The sequence below is a fragment of the Echinops telfairi genome, unplaced genomic scaffold, assembly GCF_000313985.2.
Source record: "Echinops telfairi isolate 266 unplaced genomic scaffold, ASM31398v2 ScPeMD7_3533;HRSCAF=4204_0, whole genome shotgun sequence".
NCBI lineage: Eukaryota > Metazoa > Chordata > Mammalia > Afrosoricida > Tenrecidae > Echinops > Echinops telfairi.
This window is the reverse complement of record NW_022107431.1, coordinates 56,997,096-57,010,872: the sequence shown is the minus strand read 5'-3', so window position 1 is coordinate 57,010,872 and position 13,777 is coordinate 56,997,096. Positions and strand designations below refer to the sequence as shown.

The 13,777-nt window shown below is 41.5% G+C and overlaps 1 protein-coding gene across 1 annotated transcript; it reads left to right on the top strand.

Moving 5' to 3' along the window:
* The first annotated feature begins 263 nt into the window (after positions 1-263).
* On the top strand, positions 264-1,207 carry LOC101652604 (ras-related protein Rab-36-like). Its single transcript, XM_045294304.1, is given in 2 exon segments — positions 264-297; positions 300-1,207. Coding segments are annotated over 2 exon segments (942 nt in total).
* The last annotated feature ends 12,570 nt before the right edge of the window (positions 1,208-13,777 follow it).

Below are 13,777 nucleotides of genomic sequence, written 5' to 3'. Positions count from 1 at the left end.
CAGATGGGGCAATTAACCATCTCATGGCTTGAGTTAAGCGCAATTTAAGCTTCAAAGTGACATATTTGCTCTTCAGCGCTTTTAAGAGGTTGTCTGTTTGGACTCTCTCCCAGGTCGGGTTCCACCCAGAGTCACCCAAGCCCCACCCGGAGCCCCCAAGTCCCGAGTGGGGCCTCGTTGCCATGGTGATTGGCGCCACGGCTAAGCTCAGAACCCCCGCTGCAGCCATAGCGTAGCTGCCTGGGCAACAGGACTCCAGGAGGATGAGGGCCAGGCTGAAGCCATGGGGGCCACCTGTGACCGGGACTGTGTCATCACCCGCCTCCCCAAGTGGTACACCCTCGAGGCCAGCCTGCAGCTGAAGGAACACTTCCATGAGAAGGTCAGCGCCGCCTGTGAGCGCAGGGACGCGGGGACCGTCGGGCTCAGACTCTCCAAGGTGGTGGTTGTCAGAGACCTGTATGTAGGTAAGACCAGCCTCATTCACAGGTTCTGTAAGAATGTCTTTGACCGTGACTACAAGGCCACCATTGGGGCAGACTTCGAGAACGAGAGCTTTGAGATTGCTGGGGTCCCCTACAGCCTCCAGATCTGGGACATGGCCGGCCAGAAGTTCAAGCGCATCGCATCTGCCTACTACCGGGGCGCCCAGGCCATCATCACAGCCTTTCACCTCTTGGACGTGCAGACCCTGGACCACACCAGGCAGTGGCTGGAGGACGCACTCCGGGAGAACGGGCCGGGAGCCAGTGCCATCTTCCTGGTGGGGACCAAGAAGGTCCTATTGTCAGGGGCAGCCTGTGCACAGGCTGAAGTGGAGGCCGTGCGTCTGGCCAACAAGATGCAGGACGAGTACTCGGTGGCGTTGGTCAAGATGGGGGAGAACGGGAGGGCGCTGTTCAGCTGCGTGGCCACCCTGGCCTTGGAGCAGTGGGTGCTGCAGGAGCTGGAGCGGAGGAGGAGCAGCGGCCGGCTCCAGGTCGGCGACGCTGGCCTGATCCCAATGGAAGGGACTCCACCTGAAGCCAAGGAGAGCCAAGGGCCTTCCAACCAGAACTGCTGTTTACCACCCAGCGCCAGTCCCCCACCTGGCCCACTGGGCAGCACCTGTGACCCAGGAGGGCGGCACAGAGCAGGGACTGAGACCCGGCCCTGCACCTTCCATCCACTGCTCAGTCAGGCCCATCCTCCCACAGGGGCGCTGTAGGTCACCATGACAACCATCATCATCCACGGGCCCCATGACCCTTCAATCTGAAGCCCTCCCAGGCCCCCTAAGGTGTGTCTGGGCTCTGCTCTGCACAGCTTGCAGGACGGCCCACCGGCCCACCGGCCTTGAGGGTCCTGCAGCCAATAGGACTTGAAACCACTGCCTTGGAATGCAGCCCTGCCTAAAACTGACTTCTCTGCTGACCTGGCAAGTCCCCTGGGTCTGAAGTTAGCCCCCGCTGGACACTGGCTACTTGTTGGTTGGACCACCCAGTGGCCCCATAGCGACACTACCCCCTTAGCCTCAGCAACTGTGACCTGACTCCTGAGTGACTGTGGGTCCTGGTTCCTGGTCTACTGCTTGCTCTGGCCACCATGTCCTCTCTCCCAGCAGCCCCACGGTGTGACCAGCAGGACCAAGGACCAGGAACACACAACAGGGAACAGTTCATCAGCCCCTTACTCCATTTCCTCAGACACCTGGTCATCGGACTGCTCCTCCAGTGCCCACCGGACCCTCTGTACTATAACTGCCCGCCTGCCCTCCCTTCCCAGGTCAGGGGCCCATCAGGTGTCCTGTCCCCTCTGCAGAAGGTGAGGTTCCTGTGGGCAGCCGTTTGACAGTGCATCCTGTGGTACCTAGCGAATACCCGCTTACTCGGCCACGGCCGGCACCCGTTCCCTTTTAGCTTGAGCGCTATTAAAAGATGCATTAAAAAAAAGGAGGTTGTCTGTTCAGCAGATTTTCCCAAAGCTAGATTTGATTTTCTTTTTTTTTTTATTACTGTTTCTGTGAGCATTGATTGTGGATTTAAGCAAAATAAAATCCTTGAGAACTTCAATCTTCTTTCTGGTTATCATGATGTCTACTGGTCTGGCTGTGAGGAGTTTGGTTTTCTTTACATTGGCTGTAGTCCACCCTGAAGGCTGCAAACCTTGCTCTGCGTCAGCAAATATTTCCAGTCCTATTCACTTTCAGCAAGAAAGCTCTTTTTCATCTGCACACCAAAGATCATCAATAAGCCTCCTTCCACTCTGATGCAGCCCTCTTCTTCACAGAGTCCAGTTTCTGAGATCATTTGCTCAGCATACAGTTTGAATAATATGGTGAAGAGATACAACTCGGACGCCTGGTTCTCTTTACTGAAAAGCATGCAGAATTCCTTTGTTCTGTTCCATCAACTGTCTTCTGGTCCACATACAGGTTCCACTCAAATGCAGTGAGCTTTCTGGAATTCCAGTTCTTCTCAATGCGATCCACAGTGAAATACCTTTGCAAAGTCAATAAAATACAAGTAAAATATTTGTGGTATTCTCTATTTTCAGTCAAGATCCATCTTACATGCGCCATTTTTGATTCCATCTTGACCTTTTGTTGAATTATCTTCTGTAAACTTTGTTGCAACCCTTGTTGAATTATCTTTAGCAAAAATTTACTTGCATTAATGATAATTTTCTCATTCCTCATTTTGTTGGGTCTCTCTCTCTCTCTCTCTTGGTATAGCCATAAAGGATAGCCAGGTAGCTATTACAATTTCTTCATGTAGGTGAGTGAGTGCTTCTAGTGCTTCCTTACCTTGTTCAAACATTTCTGTTGGTATTCTGTCAATTCCTTTAGGCTCACTTTTCTCTCATACCTTTAGTGCAATTTGGGCTTCTTCCTTTAATACCATTCATTCATCATGTGCTACTTCTTGAAATGATTGTTTATCTACCACTTTTTGGCATAGTGTGTCTTCATTCCTTGAATCTTTTTGTGATGCTGTCTATATCATGTGTTGCCCATAGAATCCTTCAACATTGCACTCCAGGCTTAACGTTTTCTTCAGTTCTTTTAACTTGAGATATGCTGAGCTTGCTTTTCTTTTTTGGTGTCCTAGCTCCAGGGCTTCGCACATTTCGTTACAATCCTTTACTTTGTCATCTAGAGCTGCCCTTTTAAACATTTTAGTTCTTTTACTTTTTCATTTCTTCCATTTGCTTTAGGTACTCACATTCAAGAGCATGCCTCAAAGTCTCTCTAACATCCACCTGATCCAACCCGTCTTTTTAAATCACCCTTTGCTTTCTTCGTAGATGATGTTCCTGTTATCTTCTCACAGCTCAGAAGGTCTGCTCAGTGTGTGTCAAATCTGCTCTTGAGATATTCTCAAACTTCAGGCAGGATATACCCTTTGACTTCACCCTGAACTTGCATATGAACAATTGATGGTATGTGTCCTAGCTGGTACCTGGCCTTATTGCGACCGCTGATATTGAGCTTCTTCATGGTTGCTTCGTGCACATGTACTCAAATTGATTCCTGTGTATTCTGTCCAGTGAGGTCCATGTATACAACTGCCTTTTAATGTTGTTGAAAAGAAGCATTTGCAATGAAGAAATAGTGGGTCTTACAAAATTCCTCCGTGCTATCTCCAGCTTTGTTTCTGTCACCCAGGCCATATTTTCCAACTACTGTCCCTTCCTCTATTTCCAACTTTTCTGTCCCAGTAATCAATAATTATAAAGGCATCTTGACTGCAGGTCTGGTCAATTTTGGACCGTAGAAAGTGGAAGAATTCTTCACTTTCTTCATCACTACCTTTAGTGAGGCATACATTTGAATAACAGTTTTATTAACCGGACTTGTGTATTGGACACATGTTAACCTATCACAGACAGCATTGTGCTTCTAGAGATCTGGAAATGTTCTTTTTGATGATGAATACAACATCATTTCTCTTTAATTTTTCATCACTAGCATAGCTTAAAAAAGAAAAAAAGCTTGCTATCCCTGGTCTACAGCTTGTCAGCTCTCAGGTAGTCAGAGAGAGAACGGGGAATGAGTGAGATCTGAAACTTTTCATTGTAGAGTGATCAGGTTTAGAGATTTCCATTCGCTGGCTTCAGTAGATGTGAAGTTTTAAACGACTTTAAGCGCTGATGAAAGGGCAGGAAAGAAGAATCCCGAGAAAGAACCAATAGGCTTAGCAACATTGAAAACTTCATACCTTGGACCAGCACAATGAACTAGAATGCTAACGAGAACAACTTGACTGGCGGTGCTCACGGAGATAAAGGTGGGAAGAGCAAGCAGGCACAGCTCCTTCAAAGAGGCCCCTTTGTCCTATTCAAAGAATTATATAGAGTGAGAAGTAGAGACAAGAGAAGAATTTGTTATAGGTGAGAATTGGCACTTTCATAGGTAGTAGATGAGAACGAATCTAGTCAAGAATGAAATGTTATTGACACTAGAGAAAAAGTGGAGGCTTGCTAATGTTCAAAACAAAACACAACACAACTAACTGCCACTGAGTTCATTCTAACACATAGTGACCTGCTCAAACAGGACATAACTTGCCTGGTCAGTTTTACAAGAATGCAAATTAAAAAATTTTTTTTTGAAAATTTTATTGGGATTGTTTAAAAAATATTGTAATAATCCATAATTCCATTAGATCGAGCATAATTGTACAATTACTGCCACCATCATTTTCAAAACATTTTCTTTCTTCTTGAATTCTTTGATATCAGCTTCCCTTTATTCCCTCCCTCCTCCATCCTGCCCTACGGGAACCCTTATTCTTATATTATAAATAATTATTATTGTTATTATTTTGCCATGTCTTACATCCTGCACTGTATCCAAACTCTTTATGGGAGTAGAGAGCCTCCTCATTCTCTTTTGGAGTGGCTGGTGACCTTAAACTGCTGATTTTCAGCTAACAACCCAGTGTGTAACCAACTACATAACCAGGATTTCTGCTTAAATAAAATCTCTATAATTAGCAATACTCATATATATATGAATGAAAATTTAAAGTGTTTGAGTTATTTTAATCTCAATATTTACATTATTTTATACAATGGAACATGAGAAGCTTCACATACAGATCATTGTATTACATTGGCTTCCTCAAGAAGCAACACTGGGACAAGGGCTTGAGGGCAGGTGTTTAATTGGAAGATGGTCCCACCTAGAATGAGTGTGGGAGCAGATTAGAAAAAGGGCCAATAAAGTATGTGACAAAAAGCGGTGTGTCCTGTGCCATTAATCAGTTTATTTGCCTCTCATCTCCAAATCCACACTTCATTCGCTGCGATGCAATAATGCACTTGGACCTTCAAGTATGTCTCCTTTGCAGTACGCAGGATAATATGTTTTGTCAGCCGAGAGAGTGGAGGGCCCTGCAGGACAAAAGGAGATCCCCTTCCGGGCTTCAGTGTGTTTCTTGCATGACGTTCCTGCAGCACACTCCGTGTCTGTTTCAGTGCTTGGTGGTCAGCAGCTCACAGTGTCCGCTTGTGAGCAGCTTGTCCGCGGGCTCCGCTGATGTCGTCTCACAGTGGAGGCCCCTGACCAGCTCTCCTGGCCAGTTTCCCACACTGCTCACAGTAGCGCGCCACCAGCAGGGCTCCTGTCTTCCAGCACACCATCGCTTTGCAGCGGCTTCGCAGCAGGTGCCCTTGCCGGGACAGTTCCTCATGGATAAGTTTACCCGTGGCTGTAAAGCATGACACGTTCTTGTGACTAACTTTCTCTGACACTACCAAAGCCATTTTCTTGTGGAATCTGCTGGTGTGGTACTTCAGGGAATTTCTCTGAGCTATAGTCAGGCTTTCTTGCGAAAGGTCCAGACACTAGAGTTGGAAGGATGTCTTCTCCTTGTTGTGCTCTATTTTAGTTTGAAAAAAAAAAGCCAAAAAACTAAGCAAAAACCTATGGGTCCTGACTGAGTGTCACCCTATAAGGTAGGGTAGAACTGCTCCGTAGGGTTTCTGACAGCCTCATTTTTCTCCTGTGTTGAGGCTGGTGGGTTTGAACTGCCAACCTTGAAGTTAGCAGCTCAATGCTTAGTGCACCGTGTCACCATAACTTATATGTGATCTTATATGTGATAAGTGCTTCTTATTTCTACAATTCCCATATTAACCAATCCCAAATCACTTCAATATTTGGTTAATATAGATTTTAATATTGATCATTTCATTTTCAAGTTATGATATGGTATTTTTATCTCCTATTGGACCTATATTAATACAAGCCCCTTGGGTGATGACAGTTAGTAGACAAATACTTTAATGATTAATTTATTTAAACAAATAGATTAATTCACTTTAAATTTATAGACTAAAATTTATAGACTTACATGTAGAATTAGAAAATACTGAGAAAACAGAACTGCAGAGATCAATTAGCTAAGTATTCATCCACAGAAACTAAGGATCATGAAATGAAACAAAAGAAAGTAGAAAGCCTTTCTTTGTAAAAACTTTCTGCATTAAAGAGCAAAGGCCAATGACATATAAAGCAAATATGTAATTGAGAAAATCAACAATTTAAAATATGTTGTTTTAAAAAGATTAACAAAATTGATAAACCGGTAGTAGAACTGATTTAAAGAGGTGAGGAGAGGCAACTTATTATCAGGAATGAAATAGACAGTTGTCATCAAGTCCACTCCTGCTCATGGATGTCCCAGTTATGTCAGAGGAGAATTGTGCCCAATAGCATGTTCATTGGCTAATTTTTCATCTATAGATTGGAAGGCCTTTCTCCCCAAATTCTTGAACCTCCAGCCTTTTTGTTGGTAACTGAGCAGCCAACTGTTTGCACTACCTGGCTACTTCTGTATCAGGAATAAAAAGTGGGCATTAATATGGATCCTATGATGATTATAAGTAATTAGAGTATATTAGGAATACTTTATGTTAACAAATTTGAAATAATTTTTAAACACAAGTATTGTGTAAAAACCTCAACTACCCCAAACGGATTCAAAAATGCAGGAAATTATGGAAAATCTGTAATATATATGTATATATCTACATATATGCTGTAATTAGTAATAAGCTCATAAAGAAAACAAAACTCCATGGCCTGATGGTTCCTAGAAGATTTTTCCAGACATATCTGGAAGTAATACCAGTCTACACAAACCCATAAGAGAGTGAAAACTGGGAAATCTCCCCAATTTACTTGATAATTCCAGTAAACACTGATAACAAACCTAACAAAGATATTATAAGAAAGGAAAACTACTAGTCAATATATCTCACATACACCATTGCAAAAGTACCAGAAGATAACATATGAAACATATAATATATAAAAATCATAACATATTGTAACCAAGTACAGTTAATTCCAGGAATTTAGGATTGATTTAGTTCTTGAAAGTCAATCTATGTATTTCATCATATTCACAAAATCTAGCATGAAACCCCTATGATTATCTCAAACGATGTAACACACAGTTTGATAACATTCAATAGTTGAAAATATAAATTATTAGAAAACTAGGTAGAGAGGAAACCTATTTTATACGGTCAAGAGAATTTACAAAAGCCTATTAACTAACATTCTACTCAATGTTAACATTTTTATCACTTGTCTCTTGAAACAAGGAAGCAACAAACCAAGAACTTCTTCTATAAAGATTTATAGTCAATAATAATGTATATGTCAAATTTGAAAAATATCAAGAAAATATACGAATTATAAAACACATTGCAATACATCTAAATAAAGCTGCGCAGACTGTAGACTAAATAGTTTTAGGTATTGCCAAGTATTGAAGAGGATTAAAATAAATTGAGACATATTTATATTCATTGATTAGAAAATTCAATTTCCCCAAAATGGACATGTAGATTTAACACAATCTCAACTAATACTTAGGCAAATTTTATTTTTAATTTTTGGAAATTTGCCTGGTGGTGTAGTGGCGGTGAGTTTGAAACCACCAGTCGGCTCCTCTGGAGAAAGATGGGGGTTGGGGTGGGGGTGGAGAGTTAAGTTACAATCTCAAAAACCAGCAGTTCTACTCTGCCTCAGACGTTTGCTAAGAGTTGGCATCAACTCCATGGGAGTGACTGAATAAGTGACACTTTTAAATTTTTTATACAATACAAAAGACCTAAAATAGCTTAGGCAACTTTAATGACTAACAAAACTACAGAACTCAAAACGTCCAAATATCAAGTCTTAGTATCAACCTGGAATTGTAAGACAGGTCATTGCTGCAAAGACAGACAAAGAGACCAACAGAATGGAACGTGTGGCCATTGCTACTGGATGCCATCAAGTCAGTTCTGACAAAGACCTGTGCTCTGTTCAACACAACCAAACACTGCCAATCCTGGGCCATCCTCACAAGCATTGCTGTATTGAGCCCACTGTTGGAGCCATTGTGTCAATCCATTTCACTGAGGGTCTTCTACTTTTTCGCAACAGACTACAGAACTCGGAAATAAACACACATGCACACAGCACCTGGTTGAAAACAAAGGTGCCACTTCAATATAGTGAGAAAATGATGGTATTTTAATGAATCAGTCCTAGATCAATTGGACATACATTTGGGAAAAAAATAATCTTACTCCTACCCCAGAAAAGGCAAGATTTAATTAAAAATGTAACCTCTACCTAAATACATAAAACAAGCAAACAAACAACCATGGAACTTTGGGAGAAAACACAGGAGAATATCTTTATTACGTTAGAGTAGGTAAAGGTTTTTTTAATGATATGCAAAAAGTGCTAACTTTGAAAAGAAATCTTGATAAATTAAGAACTTTTGATGATCAAAAGTCAATATTAAAACAACAATCGCACACACACACACACACACACACACACAAGTGAAGACTTTTCACAGGAGATCCAAGTTGCCCATAAGCATAGGGAATAGTGTTCACCATCATTAGTCATCAGGCGAGGGTAATAGACACCATTCTGAGACTTCACTACGTATCCATCAGAATAGCAATAGCTCCTATTAAAACAACTGACAATAATAACCACAGGGAGGGCAAGGTACATCCTTCCTTGTGGAATGATTGATACAGAGCCTGCTGTGGTTTGGCAGTATCTTCTAAAAGTAGATAGATAGATGGATGATGGATGTGACAGTTTTTTAAAAAGTAATTTATATTTATATACACATCCAATGTTTTATATATATATATATATATATATATATACATGTACCCATTTATGCGCATCTCTATATAAGGATATGTTATTGTTCACGAGTGCCAACGAGCAAGATTCCTGGGTACAATAATATGAACCGGTGCCATGTCCTGTGCCATCTTCCTAAGCGTTTGAGCCTATTGTTTACAGCCACAGTGATGGTCTTCCACTTTGTGATTGATCCTCTACCAAGGATGTTGTCCTTCTCCAGGGAATTGTCCCTTCTGATAACATGTCAAAAGTGCATGAGATGATGTCTCCCATGTTGCTTTTAAAGAATATTTTGGCTATACTTCCTCTAGGACAGATTTTTTTTTGTTCTTCTGGAAGTCCATGGTATTTTCAGCATTTTTTACCAATGCAATAATCCAAAACATCTATCTTATGGTTTATAGCTGCATTCTGAATGTGTATTAATGAATGTTTATAGAACTGTTATTCAGAATAACCTTAATCTGAAGACTTTCCAAATGTATTCAATAGTAGAATGGACGAATATTTTGTAGTGTATTCATACAATGGTTTATTAAACAGAAAAAAAAGAATGAAATAGAGCCTCTGGCAACAATGTGGATAATCACAGATATAATATTGAATAAAAAAGGCTGGCAAAAAATTTACATGCTGTGTGATTCTATTTACATAAATTAAAAACAAGCAAAACTGATTTATGGTGATTGAGGTCAAAGTGGTGATTTTAAAAGTAGGGTGGGGGAGGGACTCAACAATAGGGAGAGAAGCTGGCGGGGAGTGTTTTCTGGGGGGCTAGAGATGCTCGTATCTTGATTTTGGTGCCTGATATGTAGATGTAAAAAAATTTTTTGAGCAGTACATTATAGATTTGTATAGTTTCTAAAACAAAACAAAAACCACATCACTGTTATTGAGTGGCTTCCAACTCATAGCGGCCTATAGGACAGGGCAGAATTACCTCTGTGGTTTCCCAGACTGTAGAAAGCCTCCCCTGTCTCTCACAGAGCAGCTGGTGGTTTTTGAACTGCTGACCTGGCAGTTGGCAGGCCAATGTATAACCTAAATCACACTTCAATAAAATAGAAGGAAACAAGTTTATATGCAGAGAAGGAGAAGGGGGCAAGGGGTAAGATACTAGCTACTTGAAGTACATTTGAACCAGCTACTCCATGTTAATCCTTAATTGCTATGTAAACTCGTTTAGTGCCTAGTACACGTCACTGTGGCTTTTAATAAGGAGCCCTGGTGGCATAGTGGGCTACACACTGAGGGGCTAACCACGAAGTCAGTGGTTTAAATCCACCAGCTGCTCTTTGGGAGAAAGTTGATGAGGTTGTTTGTTCCTGAGGAGACAGAAAGTCTCAGAAACACAGTGAGGCAGTTATACCCTGTCCTATAGGGTCGCTATGAATTAGAATTGACTCAATGACTGTGAGTTTTTGAATGAGACTCTGGAGAGTGTGAGATTGAGGTAGCTAAAACAAGAATCAATTAAAGCAGAGTGCAACTGAAGATCGTGGCTTTTTATAGTACCTCTCTCAATGCTTTGCAATAATCTCAGACAAGGTTAAGAGTTGATATGAAGTAGATTTATTAGAAAGATAGGATGCAGTGTATAGAAAATATTTGCAAGAGAATGCTAGAATTCTGTCCTGGAATCTTATAGCTATCATTGAGAAGGGTCTGACTAAAGTGATATTTCAGAGATGCAGTAGTTCAAGTTACTGATATTGTAAAGCAAATCCCTCTTAACATTTTAAAGAAGAGAAGTATTTAAAAGAGGCTTTTATTTATTTCTTTTGCCATCAACCTTGAATGGTAAATTCAAGGCGAACATTTGCAGAAAATGTACAACTCGTACACATTTTGTTTCATCTCATTCATTACAACCTCCTCCTTGTACCATTACTGTACGTCTTCCTCTAGATGTTTCTTTGTCCCATGACTCCTTCTTTCCTAACCCTTCTGAAATTTGCCCTTGGGTAAAGGTTGCCCTTTTCATCTTAAACTGTTGAATTAGAATAGACTCACTGAACATTGTGCCACTGGGGTGAGTTCTATTCTCACCCTGACAGATGAAGAAGGACCATAGCCTTGGGGACTCCACCAGTGCCTATCTCACCCGTAAGCCTGGTCTCCTGTCTGATTTTGAATTGAGCTTCACATTTTCCTCCCAGTCTAGTCGAGATTTTCTAATGGGATCCCATTCAGAGTAGCTGGTAGGGGAAGGCAGCCACCGTCTAGTTCGTCTGGTCTCAGGTTGGTGGAGACTGATGTTCTTTCTCATGGCTCATGACTCCATTGAACTATTGTTTCCACATGTCTTTGTTGTCCATCACTCTCCTTACCTCTGGGCTGGAGAGACCAGAGTTACCACTTAGATGGCCACTTAGAAGACCCCAGCTAGTACTCATAAAGTCAGATGTCTTTGTGAATTATGTTTTGCCAATTGATGTGGTATCCGTAGACTATGGTCCCGAGACTCCTAAAGATATTTGCTTATGTCGAAGAAGTTTTCAGAACTCTGCCCCCTGTGTGCTTCATCACATTTATGGAAATAATTGTTTTTACAGCCAAGGTAAAGTACACATATTCAAATACCCTCTGTCAGCGATGCACTTCTGTGGGTAGATTCCCACCGTCTCCCACCCCTGTTCAGCCTGCATGTCTGTCCAAGCTCCTACTCATCAATCACAGGTTTTTCAGGATTGTGTGTCTCACAGCATGTATTTCTGTTGTCTTTTACTCTTGCAAACCTCCAGGGGCTTCTCTTGCTTCCACCAGTGGTTTTTTGTTTGTTTGTTTGTTCTTTTACCAACTTCCTTCTTACTGTCTGTCTATTGCCTTCTCCTTCCACCAAATCAGCACCAGTGACTTCCCCTCCTTTCCTTCCCACCCCTGAGAAGCATCAAATAATGTTTGTTTTAGGGCCTACAGCTTTCTTGGCATGTTACAATAGTGGTTGTGTAACATATTTGTCTTTTTGTGGTTGACTAATTTCCCTCAATATCAAATCCTGCAGGTTCACCCATGTCATGAGGTATTGCACAGATTGAGTTATGCTTTGAGGTTTTGTAGTATTCCTTCATGCCTGTGAAGCAAACTTTAGGGATCCATTCTTCTATTGAGAGTAAATTGAACCTTAACTGGATTGCTATTTCCTTCTAGAACCCTTAAAATGTGTATTACTGCAATTTGGTATTTAGTTATACAGTAGAACCCTGGGATACCCCAGACCTCAATGCTAATCTATTCTAGAAGGAGCATTGAGATGCGATGCAGTCGAATTCTGAATAAATTTTTCCCATAAGAAATAACTGAAACGGATTAATCCAGTCTCAACCACCAAGTTTTTACCCTAACCTTGCCTTTTTATACAAAACATTACACAGAAATATCAAAGTAAATAAGTTCAGAGTTAAATAATATCATTTAAATAAGAAACGCAACATTAAAAACGTTTTTAACAGCGACAGTATGGCCCATACCTTGAGCTGGATGAGGATCTGCATCTGTGGACACGGATGTGGAGAGGAGGGATGGAGAGAGAGTCCTTGTTTGGAAGGGGAATCCCCTTCCATAAAATCAACTGGTAGCTGCTTTTCAGGAGTTTTTTCCCCCTTTCTTGCCCTTTTTCAGTAGGACCCGGCTGGCTTTCTGGAAAAAAAACCAAATCACCTGTCTAATGTGGTGTGTTGTTGGCATTTCCTTAACTGTTTTCTGAAAGGATTTACTAAATTATCATCAACAATATTGCTAACACGGTTAACCAGTTCCTTATCATTATGATTCTTTTCAAAAAACTCTTTCTTAGCACCATTTTTTTAAAATCCAAAAATAATACAAAAAGCCACAAAAACTAAGAAAATTATAGCAAAATGCTTGGAACACAACCACCAAACAGAACGTGTACTAACAACACCAACTAACGCTGAGTGACCGAAACACGAACTGCCTTCCTTTACACAAATCACGTGCGTTGGGTCAGATTCCGATGTTTTGTTTGATAGCTGATGCAAACTTTACTCGGCATTTCACGTGGAAATCCGATTAGTTGAGTACTGACCCTTTTATTTTCTATACATACATACATACATACATACATACATACATATATATGCTGCATAGATGATTTATTCTTTCTCTTACGTTTTGGTATCATCTCAAATACGTTATGTTGGAACTTGGAGAAGCATGAAAGATCATGTATTCTCACAGATGCCGTTCGTTTTGCAAACATGTGAACGGACACAGAGACTTGGTAAATGATTCCAAGACTTGCCTTACGGTCACCTAGCTGGTTAGTAGGCGATCTCATTTGTTCAGTGCATACAGACATCGGTGGCCTTCCCATATTCATTCTGTAGCTTAACCCCTGACAGAGTTAGCTTTTAGCATGCGCTGGGAATATTAGGGTACATAGAGGCAGGATGGAAGCAAAAGGAGGATCAAACTAGGGAAGCAGAATTAGGAGGAACCCAGGAGTAGCCAGGTAATGAAAGTCAGCTGCATAGTACAATAGGCTGGGCTCTCGTCTGAAACCTAGACTGGAAGGGTAATGACCAGTCAGCACATCAGACGGCTGGCACCAGAGTGGGAAGAGAACCTGGGAGCCAGCTGAAGACCATGCAGGTGGAG